Raw genomic sequence first — 17,305 nt, forward strand, 5'->3', positions numbered from 1 at the left:
ACCAGAGGTGCAACCTTTTACTTCCTTGTGACCCCTCTCACTACCCAGCACCCCCAGCGTGGCACACAAGAGCCAGCAGTGGCCTTGGTCACTGTAGCAATAAGTATCAGCAAGAGCCTTTCTGCATCCCAGTCCCAGGCAGTGACTGCAAACATCAGGTGTTATCACTGCCAGTAGCACACACTGTCTGCAAAAACACAGTGCCGGCTTCAGAAAGTGCAGCCTTTTAGAAGAGACTGAGCTGGAAAGTAAAAATCACTGAACAGAATTGGTTTTGTTTAGCTCAAACCAGGACAATATGTAAACTGTAAATGGGATACTATATACACATGAATAGAATCATAGAATATGTTGGATTGGAAGGGACCTTTGAAGGCCATCTAGTCCAACCCTCCTGCAGTGAGCAGGGACATCTTTCACTAGGCGAGGTTGCTCTGAGCCCATCCAGCCTGACCTTGAATGCCTCCAGGGATGGGGCCTCTACCAGCTCTCTGGGCCACTTGTTCCACTGATTCACTACCCTCATTGTAAAGAACTTGTTTTAAAACATCTAATCTAAATCTACTGTGCTCTAGTTTAAAACCGTTGCTCCTTGTCCTGTTGCTGTGAACAGTCCCTCCCCAGCTTTCCTGTAGGCCCCCTTCAGGTACTGGAAGGCCTCTCTAAGGTCTCCCCAGAGCCTTCTCTTCTCCAGGCTGAACAACCCCAACTCTCTCAGCCTGTCCTTGCAGGAGAGGTGCTCCAGCCCTTTGATCATTTTTGTGACCCTCCTCTGGACCCCCTCCAACAGGTCCATGTCCTTCTTGTGTTGAGAGCTGGACACAGTACTCCAGGTGGGTTCTCACTAGAGCAGAGGAGCAGAATCACCTCCCTCGACCTGCTGGCCCCACTTCTTTTGATGCAGCCCAGGATGCGATTGGCCTTCTGGCCTGTGAGCATGCATTGGTAGCTCATGTCATGGTCTGAGTTTTGGGGTTTTTTTTTCTAGATTTTCTGGATAATATGATATATGAAAGGATTTTTTTTTTTTACCTTTCCCTCTTCAACTTTCCTTCATAAAATGAAGGACTGTGATGCCTCTCAGATGACTGACCCCCATTCTTCTTGAGGTGCTTTGAAACCGTGGATTTGTGTAGTTTTTGAGTAGCACAGAGACTTAATGGTGTGAGTGTGGGCTGGTGTGTAAGCCGGGCACTGTGAAGAAGTGCCACCCTTGTGGGAATGACCTGCTTCAGTAACGGGTGAACCTTTCTGTCTTTTGACTATATTCTGGAGAAACAGATTAGATCTTTTGAAGTGAATCGAGGTATCTTGTTCTTAAAATAGTGATCATGCTGTTTTCTTTTTACTTCTTGAAAGGCAGACTGAGCTAATGAGTATTACGAGCCCAACTACATGGGCTGCAGAAATGGAAAAAATAATAAATCCTCTTCAGTCATGCTGGCATGTCGTAATTATTAATATGCTCACCAGATACTTTTTTTTAATCAGGTATAGTATTTCTTAAGGCAATATTTCTCGGAGTCCCTGAAACATCAGCGTTTAGACCTGAATATTTCTTCTCATGTACGTCTAATTTGTATAGTGTTCAAGAATGGAGGGAGAACCTCTGTTTGTGTGTAGAGAGAGAGAAGAGTATGTTTTCATCCTAGCCTGTAAGCATATGAAAAAAAAATTAGGTCAAGATAGCTTTTTACAGAAAAGTACTTGAAAAGATCTGTGGTGTTATTAAGGTCTGTACTCTTTTATGTCCTGTTTGCCTTGTCTTTATTTAGGCACAGCAGCTACAACTGCAAGATCGTTTGATTTAGTAAAACTAGCACAGGAGTGCTGTTACCATAATAACCGTGGCATTGCAGCTCATGGTGTGAGAATTCTGACTAATATATCAGCCTCTTGTCAGGAAAAAGGTAAGTGAAACCAAGGACAGTGAAATGTGTCCATTTACAGTCAGGCTTGTACACTTAAAGCGTATTAACTGGTCTTCTCTGTAAATCTGTCTGATCCTTCGTGCTGGTTAGGGAGAATGGCAACTATCATCTAATAGAAAATATTCTGTGTGATTTTATGAATGGTTGGAAAGATTCCATCTTTGTCTAATTTACAGAAAATTACTGACCATGGTAGAATTAGTGAATAAATGCTTGTTGTACCTTTGCTATAAGACAAGCTAATTGGTTGTTAACTTTTGAAAAAAGTGTTTTCACGGACTATGTTGTGAAAGATTAACTGGTCTTAGCCCAGAGACTTATGTGTGCTCTGTAAATGTCACAGTTGATGTGACTGCTGAACAGTTACCAGAGACATGGAATGGCAGAATTGTTTCGAATCAAAATAAGGTAAAGCGGAAGTATTACGAAGATACTTGTCTGTCATGACTGCAACACCAGTGTGAGCATTGCAACAATTATCGTGAGAAGAAGCAAAAGGGAACTAACTTCCTCTGTTTTTCTCTTCTTAGATCTTCTGCCTTTGGAGCAAGATGCAGTTTTTGGCTTGGAAGCTCTTCTTGTTCTTTGTAGCCAAGATGACAGTCCAGGAGCTCAGGCAACCTTAAAGGTGACATTACTGTCATCTTCCCCTAGCACAGCTATAATTTATAGTAATAGCTTATAGAACAGGAAGGCTAGCATGCACCAGTTTTCTTCTGGTGGAAGCATAACATACTGGAAGGAAATGAAGGTTATTTCTTTTTCCCTGTGTTTTCCACATAATCAGTGTTCAGAGCAGAAGAGACAGTGAACACAACTATAGTGCAGCTCCTCTCAGCTCTAGAGTAAGGTGATTGTTGGGAGGGAAGCATTCCTCTGAGAGGAGCAACTGTAATAAAACATGAACTTGAATGTGGGACGGAGGTAACTCTGGAAGACAAAGAGAATCTTGGGAGACAACCTGTTTTTTGGAGATGGGGATGCAATGTGAATAGTTATGACACTTTTATGAGCAACTATTTTTATCTTCCCACTTCAGAAGCTGCTACCAGTAATTTTACCTCGTTATTTACCTGTAAAGGCTGATGGTATGAGAAAGCAGATTATAGTTTCTTGAATTTGTGATATGTTTTTCTGCTGGGAGCTTGGGGACAGAGACTTGAACCCTTATTAAAAATCTCATCTTTTGTAGAGTACATGGTTCTGAAAACACCAGATCTTCTATATTTCTGCAGTCGTGCTTGCGGATAAGTGCACCTGGCTTTTTTTATTTTATTATTTTTTAAGTAGACATTGTGTTTATTTTACCTGTTGGTTGTGTCAATTGCAGATCACCTTAACTTGCATGGTGAAGCTCGTCAAGTGCCGTCCTCACCTGAGCCAGTCGGTGGTTGAATCCCTGCTGACGCAGTTGCACAGTGCCCAGGACGCTGCTCGGATTCTCATGTGCCACTGTTTGGCAGCGATTGCCATGCAGCTGCCTGTCTTGGCAGATGGGATGCTGGGAGACCTAATGGACCTCTATAAATTAATTGGACGATCTGCCACAGATAAAAAACAGGAGCTCTTGGTAAGACCTCCTTCTGGGGAATAGCCCTTTCTTATGGCCAAGTTGATGTGCCAGCCAGAGCCGCTGTTCTTGGTTTTGCTTTAACTTTTGGCAATGTATGCCAGAGTTCAATATTGAAACAGCTCAAAGCTGAACTATGTGGTGTGTCCCGTGAGATTTTTCCAGCAGGTGGCACTGCTTAGACAAACCTAGCTATTGACATTATTGGGATTATTGAGGTATCAGTAAAATAATGGTACTCTGATGCACATGACTTGTAATATATTGTAAGAAATAAAAATGCTTTTATCATACCTATTTGGAAATTAAATTTTAGGAAATAAATTATAAGTGTCCTGTTAGTTCATTTGAAGTATTTGAAACGTTTCAGTTAAAAGCCACAGTAAAGATTCTATAAGTGAAAGTGACTTTTGTCTACAACAAATATTTGGATTGCCCTAATTACTTAAAAGATACATGACTGAAATTCCTCAGTTGCAATATATATGTGATCTTCATTGTAGTTTTGAGTCCAAAATCAAGCAAATAATTTCTGGTAGTTTAGGAAACAGAATTGGTGCTTTATTTCTTTCCTTGTGTTAATTCCTGAAATACAACCTTATGTATCGCCCCTCCATTCTTCATTAGGTTTCTCTTGCCACCGTGATATTTGTTTCCAGTCAGAAAGCTTTATCTTCAGAAATCAAAACTGTTATCAAACAGCAGCTTGAAAATGCCTCCAATGGGTGGACAGCCTACAGGATAGCCAGGCAGGCTTCCAGAATGGTGAGTGAAAATACCTCAAGGAAAATGGTTTGGTATGGTTGGAAGGGTGCTACGGATTTCTTTGAACTGGAAAAAGAAAGTAAGGAAAATAGTAGGACTTCAGAGGAGGAAATGAATAGGGCTTAAGAAAAATAAAGTATTTTTCTCTCTTAATTCCCTGGAATGCTGATTCAGATGTGTGCCACTTAGGGCAGTCATCCATCAGGATGGTTTTTCACGTGTCTTTTTGAAGTATTTGAGAAGGAAATAATGACCTGATACTTCCTTGAGCACGTGCCTAATCTGCACTGACTAGCTGTTGTTTAGAAGGGGATCTAGGCCATCCTGATGTGTGCTTCTCTTTCTTCCTTTCTTCACATTGAAGAAAAAGATACTGTTTATCTTTTGCCTTCGGTAAAGACACTGCTGGGGCTAGAATTACTTAGAGACTCTGGTATGAGATGCTGGAGTAAAAGTAAATTTTGATATTTGTTTTTCATGTTGTTGAATTAACTTGTCTAAATAAGCACTGTACTTTATACAGACTGATATTTCCTTAAAGTAAGCATTTATGCTCTTATTTATTGTTAGGGTTGTCACAATCAAACGATCCGAAGACATATCATCATTTGATTTGTAAAGTAAGAGTAGTTCTGGAGATGTGACTGTTCTCATATTTGTTTTGTAGAACTCTTTGGCCTTCTTTCACATCCCCTCTACGAAATATTCTTGTCATTACAGGGCAACCACGACATGGCCAGAGAACTGTATCAAAGCCTGCTGACTCAGGTGGCTTCAGAACACTTCTACTTCTGGCTCAACAGCTTGAAGGAGTTCTCCCATGCAGAACAGTGTCTGACAGGTTTGCAGGAGGATAACTACAGCTCAGCACTTTCTTGCATTGCTGAAGCTTTAAAATCCTATCACAAAGGAATAGCATCACTCACGGTTAGCACATAGCTTCTACTTTAGTGGTTACAGTGTTTCTATATACTGCAGTAGATCTCTTTGATTTTGGTTCTTAAGTCTCTGAAGAGTTTTTAAAGATGTCTGATGTCTGCCAGACCCTCTTCCTGAGACGACTAAAGGGAAGAGCCAATTATAACACTCTGCATCTTCAGAGAAAAGATCCTGTAGCTTGGCTAAATGTGATTAGCTAGATACCTCTTTTTCTCCTCCCTCCCCTTTCTTGCTGCCTTGATCAGATCATGTATGGGACAGATCTTTTTTAAGGTTAGAGCACTTAAAATTTTCCACTCCTTGTTTTGGCTGAATAAATGCTATTGTAATAGCCAAGCCTGGGGATTTGTCTAAATTGGCTGCTATCTTCTTGAGATACGGGAAGGATTTAATTGTCTTCTTCCCTCCTGCTGAGTTCCTGTTGCCTTGTATTTGACAATGTGATCCTGTGGAATCCTAACAACAAGGCAACACCGATTTAGGAAGAGAAGGGGAGGACCCTCATCAAGTCAAAAAAATTCAGATGATACCTGCTTTTATGCAAATACTTTCTGCTCCTCTGAAGTGGTGAAAATAGCAAGAAGCTCTGTGTATGATATCTGTGAATGTAAATAATGATGTTAATGAATATGGACCTCATCTTAGCATGAAATTGCTTTTTAACAAGAGATAATCCAGCTTTACCTGGTATTTTCTTTCATGTTTTAGTTTCTGCAAAGAATTAGTTGCATACAGTTTTTCTTTTTTTCCATTTACTGAAACTGTCAGTGTTGTAACAATTCAGATATCAGTGTTTAGGAATAAGCCGGAAGAACACAAATTTTACAGCTTTTTCTTCTAAGAGAGAAGTCCATGATATGAGGGACATTAAGGTGCCGGAGAGGGTACAGAGGCAGGCTACCATGCTAGTAGAAGATTTGGAGCATGTGTCATATGAGGAACAGCTGAGGGATCTGGGGCTGCTTAGCCCAGAGGGGCAGATTGAGGGCAGACCTCATCACTCTCTACAGCTACCTGAAGGGAGGCTGTAGAGAGGCGGGAGTTGGTCTTTTCTCCCTAGTGGAGAGTGATAGGGTGAGGGGAAATGGCCTTAAATTGTGCCAGGGGAGGTTCAGGTTGGATATTAGGAAGAATTTCTTTACTGAAAGGGTTGTCAGCCGTTGGAACAGGCTGCCCAGGGAGGTGGTTGAGTCACCATCCCTGGAGGTGTTTAAGAGATGGGTGGATGTTGTGCTGAGGGACGTAGTTTAGTGGTGTTGATAGGGCTAGGAAAAGGTTGAATTTGGTGACCTTGAAGGTGTTTTCCAACCAAAACTGTTCTATGATTCTGTGATTGTTCCTGAAGTCTTTGTCTTTAACTTGTTGGCTGATTAAATAAGGCATTTAATTCAACATTTCACGATCTCTCTAACATCTAGAAGACATTGAAGGGGGGACCTCATCGAACAAGATGTTAGTATTTAATACAGACAGGAAAATAACTTGTTTAAATATAGTAATACAGTAATTTAATTAGCCTTTCCCTAGAGTTTGGGGATTTTTTCCTATTGAAGGATTCCTGTACTCATCTCCTCTGCTGATTTCACTTCCTGCATGTTGCACATAGGCTTTTTCTGGGTGGAGTACATTACTTGTGGATTGTGGTGGTCCAGAGAAGTAAGTATAGGTTTTGAAAGGCTAGAGAAGAGGAAACTGATTTTTAGGGCTAGGGAAGACAAAAATTTTTTAGCGCTGGCTCTTTCTGATTTCTTGCATTGCTCTGGCCAAATTCCTAACTGTGCTTGAGTGTATCAGCTCTAAAAGAAGCCACTTGCTGCTTGCACCTGCAGCATGTGAATGGGGAGCAAAGTGCAGTGGAGTGCACGTGATGTTCTTGCTGCTGAAGAGGTTTGCTATCTCTTCCCTCTGACTTCAGCTTTGCTGTTGCTGCTGTTTCAGTGTAGAGTGTGACTCGGTACTGTTGGTACCACAGGCCTTTAGTGCATCTGACGAACCCTGTGTAGCTGTCCACTTTGTAGCTGGAAAACACCGTGCCAGTAAATCATAGAATCATAGAATGGCCTAGGCTGGAAGGGCCCTTAGAGAGCCTCTAGGCCAACCTCCCTGTCATGGGCAGGGACGCCACCTCTCGACTAAACCAGGCAACACATGGGGCCCGGGCAGGAATCAAACGCACGACCTCGATGTTGGTCGTTGTTGTCAGCACTGCGCTCAAACCACTGAGCTAACCGGCCCCTGTTGCAGTTGTCCAGCCAGCCCAGTTCAGCAATGATGAAATACTCAAGTAATGTCTGATCTTGGTGGAGGATTTCTCAGTTCATTCTCTGTATACTTCTTGTCTTGTGTTGCTTTATGTAAAATGTTCTTTTGTGTGAGTTAGTCCACTTGAGGGTAAAAGCCCCATTACTCTGTGTGTGAGAGGTGTGGGGAGAAAGACAGGGAATTGTCATAGAGCCTATCGGCCACCGTCCCCATCTGTCTCGCTGTGTACACTTAGCAAAGGTTTTGAATAGGACCTGGTCTTTTTGGCACAAAATGTGTTGGAAGCATTGTGCTTGTTTTTTCACTGTTGGTGATCTAGAGAAGATACAGAACTTGAGCAAAGCACTAATGTAACCACTGATTACGTAGCACTAGCTCCAAGTATGTTGATAACAAGTTGTGGTGTTTGAAGAACTTGGCTGAGCCAAAGAACTCTTTGGGTCATTTTCAAATGAGAATTGCAACTCATTCATTGCCCATGGCTGTATGGACGACAGATAAAGTGAATTGCAATATTAATGAGACAAGGATCTAGTCCAATTTGTGCTACTAAAAATGCCTTGATTTTCTGATACAAGTACTGGTACTTTATAAAAGCCTGTGGTTTCTGTAGAGCAATTGCAGTGCAGTGAGGTCTCTTCCACAGAGGGTTTTCTGAAACCACCATTACGGAATAAACTGAAAAATTTCCATTCAAAAGGGATTATTTTTTTTTTTAATGCCCTTGGAGAAGGGAAAGCAAAGGGTAGATAGGAGGGGTTCAGTGGCTCAAGTGATGAAACAGTCTCATTTCTTTGGTTGAAATCTAGCTCAGTAGTTTAATGTGGTTGAAGTTGGCTGATGATTTTTCACTTTGGTCAATAATTGGCCAATTCTCAAATGATAGGATGTTTTGTGAGAAACTAGTTTGCTGCTTTTCTGCTGGCAGAAAAGTGATTCTTAGTAAGGATTTGGAATGAGTTAGAATTTCTTGCTTCCAGAAGTAACCTTTTTTGCTGAGGAATAAGAAGTGCTGGGGAAGACATGCTTGAATTTAACATACATTTAACATTGTCTGAATAAGAGAAGGTCCCAGTGCTATGTTTTGCAGATGCCTTTTTTTCTCCCCGTTAAGAAAAAAGTGTACTCTTCACCAAATCCAACAGTATAAGAAAAATGAGTAGTGGATTTTTGCTTGAACTGGTATCAAATATTGAGTGCTGCAGTTTGCTCCCTCCTGGGTGTCCTAAACTGTCAGAGATGCTTCTACAAGTCAGATATGGTTCTGTGAAACTTTGCTCTTTAAGAGCCTGTTTTCTAAATAGTAGCAACATGTCTACTCTCCTGGAGTACTGTTATTTACTGTTCTTAGTTGTCCCTGAGGTGTGTCTCTGCCTTCATCAAATGTAATGTTCAGTGCCTTTGTAATGTTCCTGCCCCTTTCACAGTTCCAAAAAAATCAAAGGTTATCTATCACCCTTTCCTCTTGCTGCAGGTAACTTTAGCCAATTCTTTCTCTTTCAGTCCTTTGTGTTTCTGTTTGCCTTCCAATTCAGTGTCCTCTCTCTTACGGCAAGGACTGTCTGGAATAATGCCATTTGAAGCCTGACGGCTTGGTATCGGAAAACGAGGAAATAGGTGCCCTTAATAGCATTGTAACATCTGAAGTCACATTTGCTAGAAGGGTTATATGCTTTAAGTATGGCTTGATTACCAAACTTCTGTGTCGTTTATATTCAGGATGATATAAATTGAGCGAATGTGTTAAATGTAGTTTTTAAAAAAGCAGCTTTTTAGGATCTAGCTGGAGGTTTCAGTCATCTGATGAGACAGCTCTGTGACATTGCAAAATTATTTTATCGTGTTTGCTTTTTTGACCTAGGTTACCAATATTGCCATTACTGTGTTTCAGGCTGCTAGCACACCACTTAATCCTCTGAGCTTTCAGTGTGGATTTGTGAAACTCAGGATTGACCTTCTGCAGGCTTTTTCTCAACTTATTTGTACCTGCAACAGCCTAAAAACAAGTCCACCACCAGCCATTGCCACAACGATTGCTATGACATCAGGAAATGATCTCCAAAGGTGTGGACGCATCTCTAACCAGGCATGTGTTCTTGTTCCACTTCTCTGCAGTTATGTTTATGACTCTGGTATGAGTTTTGCTTTTGGGCAGACATATCAGATAAAATAAATGAAAAATGATAGCGAAGAATTTTGCTAAATGGCTGGCCTGGTTTTTCACCTGTAGCTATAAAAATGTCTGCAGGTAGTAAGCCATATTTTGAAATGAGCACGTATGTAGGTTTTCTCATATGTTCACATGAACAGGTTCCAAGGATTTGCATGTTGTAAGCCACTGAATATGCTCAGACTTGCAGCAAAACCTTTCACACCTTGTTTTGAAACTCCTCAGCTAGTGTGATTACAGTAAGGAAGAATATGTACTTTAGGATTATACTGCAACTCCTTATAGTGAGTGTTGGCAATTGACTTGATACTGTGCAGAGCTCCAAGACAGTCTGCAAGAAGGAATCGGTGGTTAGTCAGAGCAGTTTGATTTTACCAGTAAGGGATGGGGGAGGTTGTTTGTTTGGGTTTGGTGTGGATTTTGTTTTTTGTTTTGTTTTTTTTTTAGCCCAGGGAAGGTATGTTGGTGCTGTATTGAAGGAAATATATCCATTGAATGCATGGATAATAGCCTGTCTCTTTGACTTTTATCTGTGTGAAGAAGCAAGAATCTTCTATATTTGGCCAGAGTGTGTTGTCTTATTTCTTCGGTGTTTTATATTTCAGTGTGGTGGTTTTCTGGTTGTGTGGGGTTTTCTTTGTTTTGCTTTGGCTTTTTCTTTTGACTAGTAACATTGTCTCTGTAGATGAAACACTCAATGGAGGAGTTCAGAAACCTGGCCACACGGTATGGAGATCTGTATCAGTCATCTTTTGACGCAGACGCAGCGACTCTAAGGAATGTGGAACTGTATCCTTCTAAAATCTTAAAATTTGTCTGCTTTCCTTCTCATGTGGACAGCATGGAATCATAGAACACATTGAGTTGGAAGGGACCTTTAAAGGTCATCTAGTTCAACTGCCCTGCAGTGAGCGGGGACATCTTTAGATCAGGCTGCTCAGAGCCCCATCCAGTCTGACCTTGGATGTTTCCAGGGATGGGGCTTCTACCACAACTCTGCGAAACTTGTTTAGTGTTTCACCACCCTCACTGTAAAAGAAAATAAACCAACTACTTCTTTGTATCTAGTCTAAATCTATTCTCCTTTAGCTTAAAATCATTACCATTTGCTCTATTCACTGTGAATCTTAACAATCCTTTTTTCCATGAACAGTGACACAAAGTGATTTTGAAGCAGTTAGTAACATAAAATATTAGGTACTGATTGCTTAAAACTTATTTGGAAATAAATATTGCATACTGCTGTTTTGAATTACTTTGTGAACAAGTTATGACACAAAAACTGCAACAACATAAAACTTGAGATTTTCGTAGTTCTTGCTCTGTGTTTACTAAAAGAGTGACTGTAGGATTACTTCAAAAAATCTAGAGAAATAAGGAAAAGTGCCAGTAAACATACTGCATTTTTTATTTCAGGTGCCAACTTTGTAAGTCTTTTATCTCCTTAGTATTAACATCAGACAACAGCAGAGCTGCTTGTTGATTTCACATGCAATAGAAGCTCTGATTTTGGATCCAGAATCTGCAAGGTAGATTCGATAGTTAACTTTCTACTCCTTTGCTATTTAAATCCTTGGGGCTTTAAGCTTAGGAATTCAAAGAATGTTCAGAAGGTTTCTCAGTACACCCTTTTAATTCTGCTCTGGACAGGCTTGAGGATCAGTTGCTGCTGTGCTATACTTGTCAGATTAGGGACTGTGTTCCAGGTTCTGCATTTTATATTGATTTTGCTCTTGAGAGCACTCTGCTGGACTTGTCTTACGGACTTGCATTGAAATAAACAACTTTTGATCTCTTCTTTAGCCACCTATTTTAACTTGTGTCATTCTGTGTTAGCTCCCATATCTGCTGTTTGCACTTGTAAGCACACATTAGTTTCCTTCAGAGTCCTAAAAATATATGCACTAAATTAGTTTAAACTTCTAGTGCAAATACATCACCTCTGGCATTTTTTCAGCAGTGAACTTGCACCCATTAGAAAATCATCTTGAAGTACCTATGAGTTGAATCACTCTTTAAAACTCCCAGGCTGAGATTAAATGGAAGATAAACATCTTTTTAAACATGTGATTTTTATAACTGGAAATAAAAGTGAACATCCTAAGTGACTGTCCTACTCACTGTGAATTAAGTATTGCTTAGAAGATGTATTAATCATACTTGCAAAAAGTATGAAGCTATGGCTTTCAAACCATTAAGTGTCCAGGAGATGGAATTGTATTCAAAGCAGGAGACTATGACCTTCCAGATTTAGTCTTAACTCTGACTGGCATTTTTGCTTTTCCTTGAGTTGCAGAACTCTTAAAAACAACTTCAGGCTTAAATAAAAGCTATGGAAATTAAGTATGCTGTCTGTTAGATCTGTAACTGCTTCAAGTGAGAGAGGGTGGGGACAGAAATTCATGGATAAGCTGTAGTGAAGAAAGGGATTAAACCTAAAGGGCAAGTCTTGTAGTGCAAGAATAATGAAGAAACAGATTAAATAGTTTGAAAGACAGTTATTTCTTAATGAATTTCAGGTTGTAACAGAGGATGGTCTTGCTGGGCCTGTTTGGGAGCCTCACAAATTATGTTAGAAAGTGTGTTAGACACAATGAAAAGTTTAATTTGTTTGTTTTAGTTTTCAGGAATATAGCTCGAATGGAACAGCCCATGTTGAGAGTGAATACGAAAGAAGAATGATGTCTGTATTTAATCATGTACTGGAAGAAGTGGAATCCCTCAACAGGAAGTATGCTCCTGTGTCTTACTTGGTAAGTAACAGTTTTAAATGTATATTCTGTAGACAAAGGTTCCAAAGACTTGGCAACTCTACATATCTATGGCGCTCAAGAACCTGAAGAGCACACTTGATTAATTAACGTGACCTCTAGCACAAATGGCCTCTGTGGAGAATCAAGAATACTTCAAAAAAACGTTTTGCTAAGACATTTGTAACCTTAGTGGTGTGATTAAAAATAATGTCTTAAAAATTCTGATACTAAGAATATGGGAGATGCCTGAAAGCAGTGTCAAGTCTCTGTCAGATCGGTCGTCCCACTCAATTCAAATACTCAAGTGCGTTCTCTTTGCTCGTGCTGTTGTCACGAAGGAATTCTTCCCCTGCCCAAGAGAGTGCTGGAGGGTCCAGCACTTCCCTGCCTTCAGTCACTGAGCTGTTGGTTGGTAATACTGTGTTTTGTGAGTATAATGTTTCTGTTATCAATGCAGGTCATCAGAGAGCACAATGTAAAGTGTGCTGAATGCAAACAGTGAGCTGATAACGTACTCCTTTACAGGGCTGGTATGGTTTTGTCTTTTACTGTTCAGTGAACAGTCATAAAGCTGAAGCGTATGTTGCTGGGAGCAAGATAGTTCCTTTCTCATGGCTGGCATCTGTTTGCCTTGTTTCTAAATTCAACAGACCTTAACGATTCCAAATAGAATAATGAGTTGTATAAAACATAGTGAAGGTAAACACTGTAAACTCAGTTGTCACTTGCTCCATGTCATTGCAGGTCGACGACTTCGCTAGCACTGCCTCTGCTCACCTGAGACAGAAGGACAATATAGTGCAGTGGCCAAAGGAAGAGTAGATGAGAGGCTTAAAACTTAATTATTGCACTGCATAAAGTTGTGGTAGCTGCCAGTCTTGTTTGCTTGGAGAGGAATTGTTCTTTATTTGAGAGTTTGTGTGTGAGGGTTTGTTTCAAGTAGACCCTGCTCTGCTGACTCTAACTCTATGACTGAAATGATTTTGATTTTTCTTTTCCTTGGCCTCCTTTTTCTTTCCAGAGCAGAATACCTTCTTCATAAAAGGTTGAACATAAACAGAGAGGCTGAATGTAGTTGCCATCATCATAGTGGCTGTTATCCTATGACTGTATCAATATATTTCTGGACTTCTAGTGGAAAGTGCTGCAGTTTCAGTACCTCAAGTGCATGTCTTTTTCCTAAGCTACGAATTATTTTTTTTTCTTAATTGTTTTGGCTCCGTTTCTTACAGCATACGGCCTGTCTGTGCAATGCTGTCATTGCATTGTTGAAGGTACCCCTTTCATTTCAAAGGTACTTTTTTCAAAAGCTGCAGTCTACAAGTATTAAGGTAAGTACTGCTCAAATGTGGCCTAAAATTTCTTTTTGATAGAGTCTTTACTTCATGAGAAAAGCCCTACTTGAAAGCCCAAAGCTTCAGTATTTTAAATGAAGATACTTAACGACAAATAGCATCTGGATTTGTCTCTTTGGTTATAACTTGAATAATAGGTACAAATGATTATTAAGAACCACTAGGCTGTGACTTCGGCAAGTAGGATTAAGTTAATAGATTGCAGCCTTAAAGATAAAATCTAACCAGAATTTTAGTTGATTCCGAGTTTGCAAAGTTGAATAATGTTTTAGTCATGGGAAATCGAGTTTTATAAACTTGTATTGTTTTTCCTTTTCCGTTAAAAAACATTTACTATCTTGGAAGAAAATCATAATGTTTATCAGCTGACTGAGCAGTGAATAGCTGTATGTGACCTTAGGAGTGTTTTGTTTTGGTTTTGTCTTTTTTCCAGGAAAAGTGAAAGCCTTAAGATTTTTAATACTTACTCTTATTACATTTCAAATCTTTGTTCAGCTTAATGTACTTACCTGTGACTTTGTAGAAGATTTTTTCTGCTTCTTTTGAAGAGGTGCAATTAATGAAACTGACATTAAGACTACATCTGGTATTGCTCGTGATGCTTATTGATTATTATAATAATGAGTCTCGGACAAAAGTTCTGTGTTTCCATTTGCTGGTTTTCCTACCAAACCTCTCTCTGGAATTTCTTCTGTAAAAAGGCGTTCTGTTGTGTCTTTGATTTGTGTCTGCATTCCTAGAGGCATAAAATTACATTTTGGTCTGTTTTCTTGTGTTTCAGCTTGCTCTTTCCCCGTCTCCGAGGAACCCAGCGGAACCTATTGCAGTACAGAACAATCAGCAGTTGGCCCTAAAGGTGGAAGGAGTGGTTCAGCACGGATCTAAACCAGGCCTTTTCCGTAAAATCCAGTCTGTCTGTCTGAACGTCTCTTCGGTACTGCAGAGCAAATCTGGGCAAGACTATAAGGTACGGATAGAGTCTGCAGGAGGAGTCTTAAGATTTCCTGGTGTATTTTCCTTTTCTTTTGTGTGACTCTGGTTAGCAGCATTTTAGGTGGAAGTGAATGGGTTCTTCTGTAATCCTCTTACTCTTTACACTTGACATTCAAGCACTGGCCAGAGCCAGGCATAGTGCATGGAAAGGGTCTGGGATTTTGAAGTCTGCTGTATGCTGATACCTTTTTAGTAACAGCTTTTCTTCCGACCAAAAAGAGCCTTTATGGTGTTCGGAACAAGATGTTACAACTCTGCTTGAGATCAGGAAAATTCAACCTGGTTGTGTATCATTCGAAACTTCACAGGGAAAAAGGCAAGAGTAGATTATTCTCTACCATGTAGTCTCTAGAACTTCTTTATCCTCATTTTAAGTTTGTTTTGGTTTTGTTTTGTTTATGGAATTTGGGAGGACAGGCTGTCCAAATTGAAGAGAAGATACCTATTAAATTTGAGTCAGCAGGTTTCCTAAAGACTGCATTTTAGCAAAATCTTGAGGTTCAAATGTGTGACATTTAGTGAAAGGCCTGTTTTGGTGGGTCTGGTGGTTAGTTTTTTGGTTGGTTTTGGGTTTTTTGAGTGAGAAAAAGTGGGGAAAAATGTCAGTTGATTCTAAAAGAACAAAAGGACTAGGAAATGTGTAACCTTTATCTGGCTCTTATTAGTTTGGAAAGCTAGAATCTTGGGGAGGAAAAGACTTGTTAGTTACCTTGCTTCTGTAAATTTATATAAATGAATTGATGAAAAAGCTGGCTCAAGCATGCACATGCATTGGTTTAGGAAATTTGAGGACAAGTTTTTATTTTCCGCTCTCCATTTGAGAGAAAAAAAATTGCATTGTAACCTTCCTTGTGTTCTCAGATTCCTATTGACAACATGACCAATGAAATGGAGCAGAGGGTGGAACCACACAATGACTACTTCAGCACTCAGTTTCTGTTAAACTTTGTGGTACTTGGCACCCACAACATCACAGTAGAATCCTCTGTAATAGATTCAAATGGTATTGTCTGGAAAACTGGGCCTAAAACAACTATTTTTGTTAAATCTCTTGAGGATCCATACTCCCAGCAGGTCCGTCTTCAGCAACAGCAAGGACAGCCACCATCACAGCAGCAACAGCAAAGGACGGCATACTCCCGCTTTTAGTTCCCAGAAGTGACTCTATCCTCATCAATGGTATTTCTCGGACACTTATTCTTTTTAAAGACCTACAATTTTAACCTACTAGGAAGTCTCAGATGCCACCTTGGTGCCTATCTGGAGTAAATGTGAATTTGATTCAGCAGATGCAGCTCTGTTCAGATTTGGAGTTGTGCTTTTAATGTAAGAATTTCCACCTTATCTCTTCACTTCTGTTTACAAACCTGTTGCAGCTGGCTACACAGACTTTGATAGCAGGGGACGCTAAGAGCTCTTGAACTTGTACTTTCTTTTTTTTTTGAAGCACATGGGTTGTAATTCTAGGCTTACAGGACACCGTTAATCACTTTGTCTAGTAATGCAGCACTGAGTATAATACCAAGTCTGTGTCTTTTAATGTGAAGGAATTGGCAGGAATATCCGGAGATTATGGTTTTTTCCCTAACATTTTAATAGCAACTTCCAGTATTTGTCTGATGTGTGTGTGTTACTGCAGTTCATCAGCACTACTTAAGGCATGCATCTGAAAGAAAAAAAAATTTATAGCTCACTTCTCGTACTCAGTCATTGTAGACTGAGGAAACTGCTTGAGGGGTTGCTGTCCAGGGAGTCTTAGAAAAGATGGAATTTTACAGGTGGGAACAATAACTTCTTCAGATGAAGCAGAAAAACTTACTATGTTGTCTTTGAATCTACATGTATCTATATTTTCTAAGGCTTTGGTTATGCTGAGTTTCCTTGTTTGTTCCTTTAAGAGGGAGGTTAACTTGCAAGTTGTCATTCATTTTAACTGCCTCATGTTTTTTTAAAAAAAGAATTTTGTATACCAAAGCTTTGTTATGTTGTGTACTTTTTGACCAATTTAATAATCTTAATTGTTACTTTTACAGGATAACTTGAAGTGTACTTTTGCCAATATTAGAAATTGATTCAGAATAATTTTGGAAACATGCCACTTCATACATAGTTTTTCATGCTTCTGTTGAGACGTGAAAGGCCAAACTCTGCCTGTGTCTGGAGTCCTGGGCAATAGATCACATAACACGTCCTTCACCTGGTCTTCATAAATTATCTCTGCTTCTCACTGCAGGAAAGTAGGGCCCACTTGAATGGGGAGGAGGAAGGATGGCACTTCTTACAGGCTTCAGTTTGTAAATGATTTAATCCCTCTCACTGGAGCAGAAATTTTCGTTGTTATTTTTTCAGTAAATTCCTAAGATACTGTTACATCTTCACGTTGATTTCTCTATAGAAGCTGACTAGAGCTTGCAGATTCTTTTTGCTTTTCATGAAGGGAATATGATAGTGAATTGCTACAAGCTGAGATTTCTTTAGCATAGCTGGATGAAGAATTGTTTTCAATGTGTTTTCCCATAATAGTTTCCTAAGAAATCAACTTTGTTCCTCTTGAGACTCAGGGAAAG

At 39.9% G+C, this 17,305-nt stretch overlaps 1 protein-coding gene across 1 annotated transcript in view; it reads left to right on the forward strand.

Annotated features, from left to right (window-relative positions):
• The window catches only part of INTS7 (integrator complex subunit 7), a gene marked incomplete at its 5' end in the record, with an annotated part of 25,584 nt that extends 9,680 nt beyond the window's left edge, over positions 1–15,904 (forward strand). Inside the window, 12 exons of the mRNA XM_009871801.1 lie at positions 1,776–1,910; positions 2,462–2,559; positions 3,262–3,501; positions 4,129–4,266; positions 4,987–5,193; positions 9,359–9,553; positions 10,323–10,426; positions 11,098–11,166; positions 12,258–12,390; positions 13,623–13,721; positions 14,527–14,712; positions 15,600–15,904. Of these exons, the coding sequence (XP_009870103.1) occupies positions 1,776–1,910; positions 2,462–2,559; positions 3,262–3,501; positions 4,129–4,266; positions 4,987–5,193; positions 9,359–9,553; positions 10,323–10,426; positions 11,098–11,166; positions 12,258–12,390; positions 13,623–13,721; positions 14,527–14,712; positions 15,600–15,887 (1,892 nt within the window). The remainder of the gene's footprint in view (positions 1–1,775; positions 1,911–2,461; positions 2,560–3,261; positions 3,502–4,128; positions 4,267–4,986; positions 5,194–9,358; positions 9,554–10,322; positions 10,427–11,097; positions 11,167–12,257; positions 12,391–13,622; positions 13,722–14,526; positions 14,713–15,599) is intronic.
• Positions 15,905–17,305: the final 1,401 nt, after the last annotated feature.

This window comes from Apaloderma vittatum, unplaced genomic scaffold (genome assembly GCF_000703405.1).
Source record: "Apaloderma vittatum isolate BGI_N311 unplaced genomic scaffold, ASM70340v1 scaffold19326, whole genome shotgun sequence".
Taxonomy (NCBI): Eukaryota; Metazoa; Chordata; class Aves; order Trogoniformes; family Trogonidae; genus Apaloderma; species Apaloderma vittatum.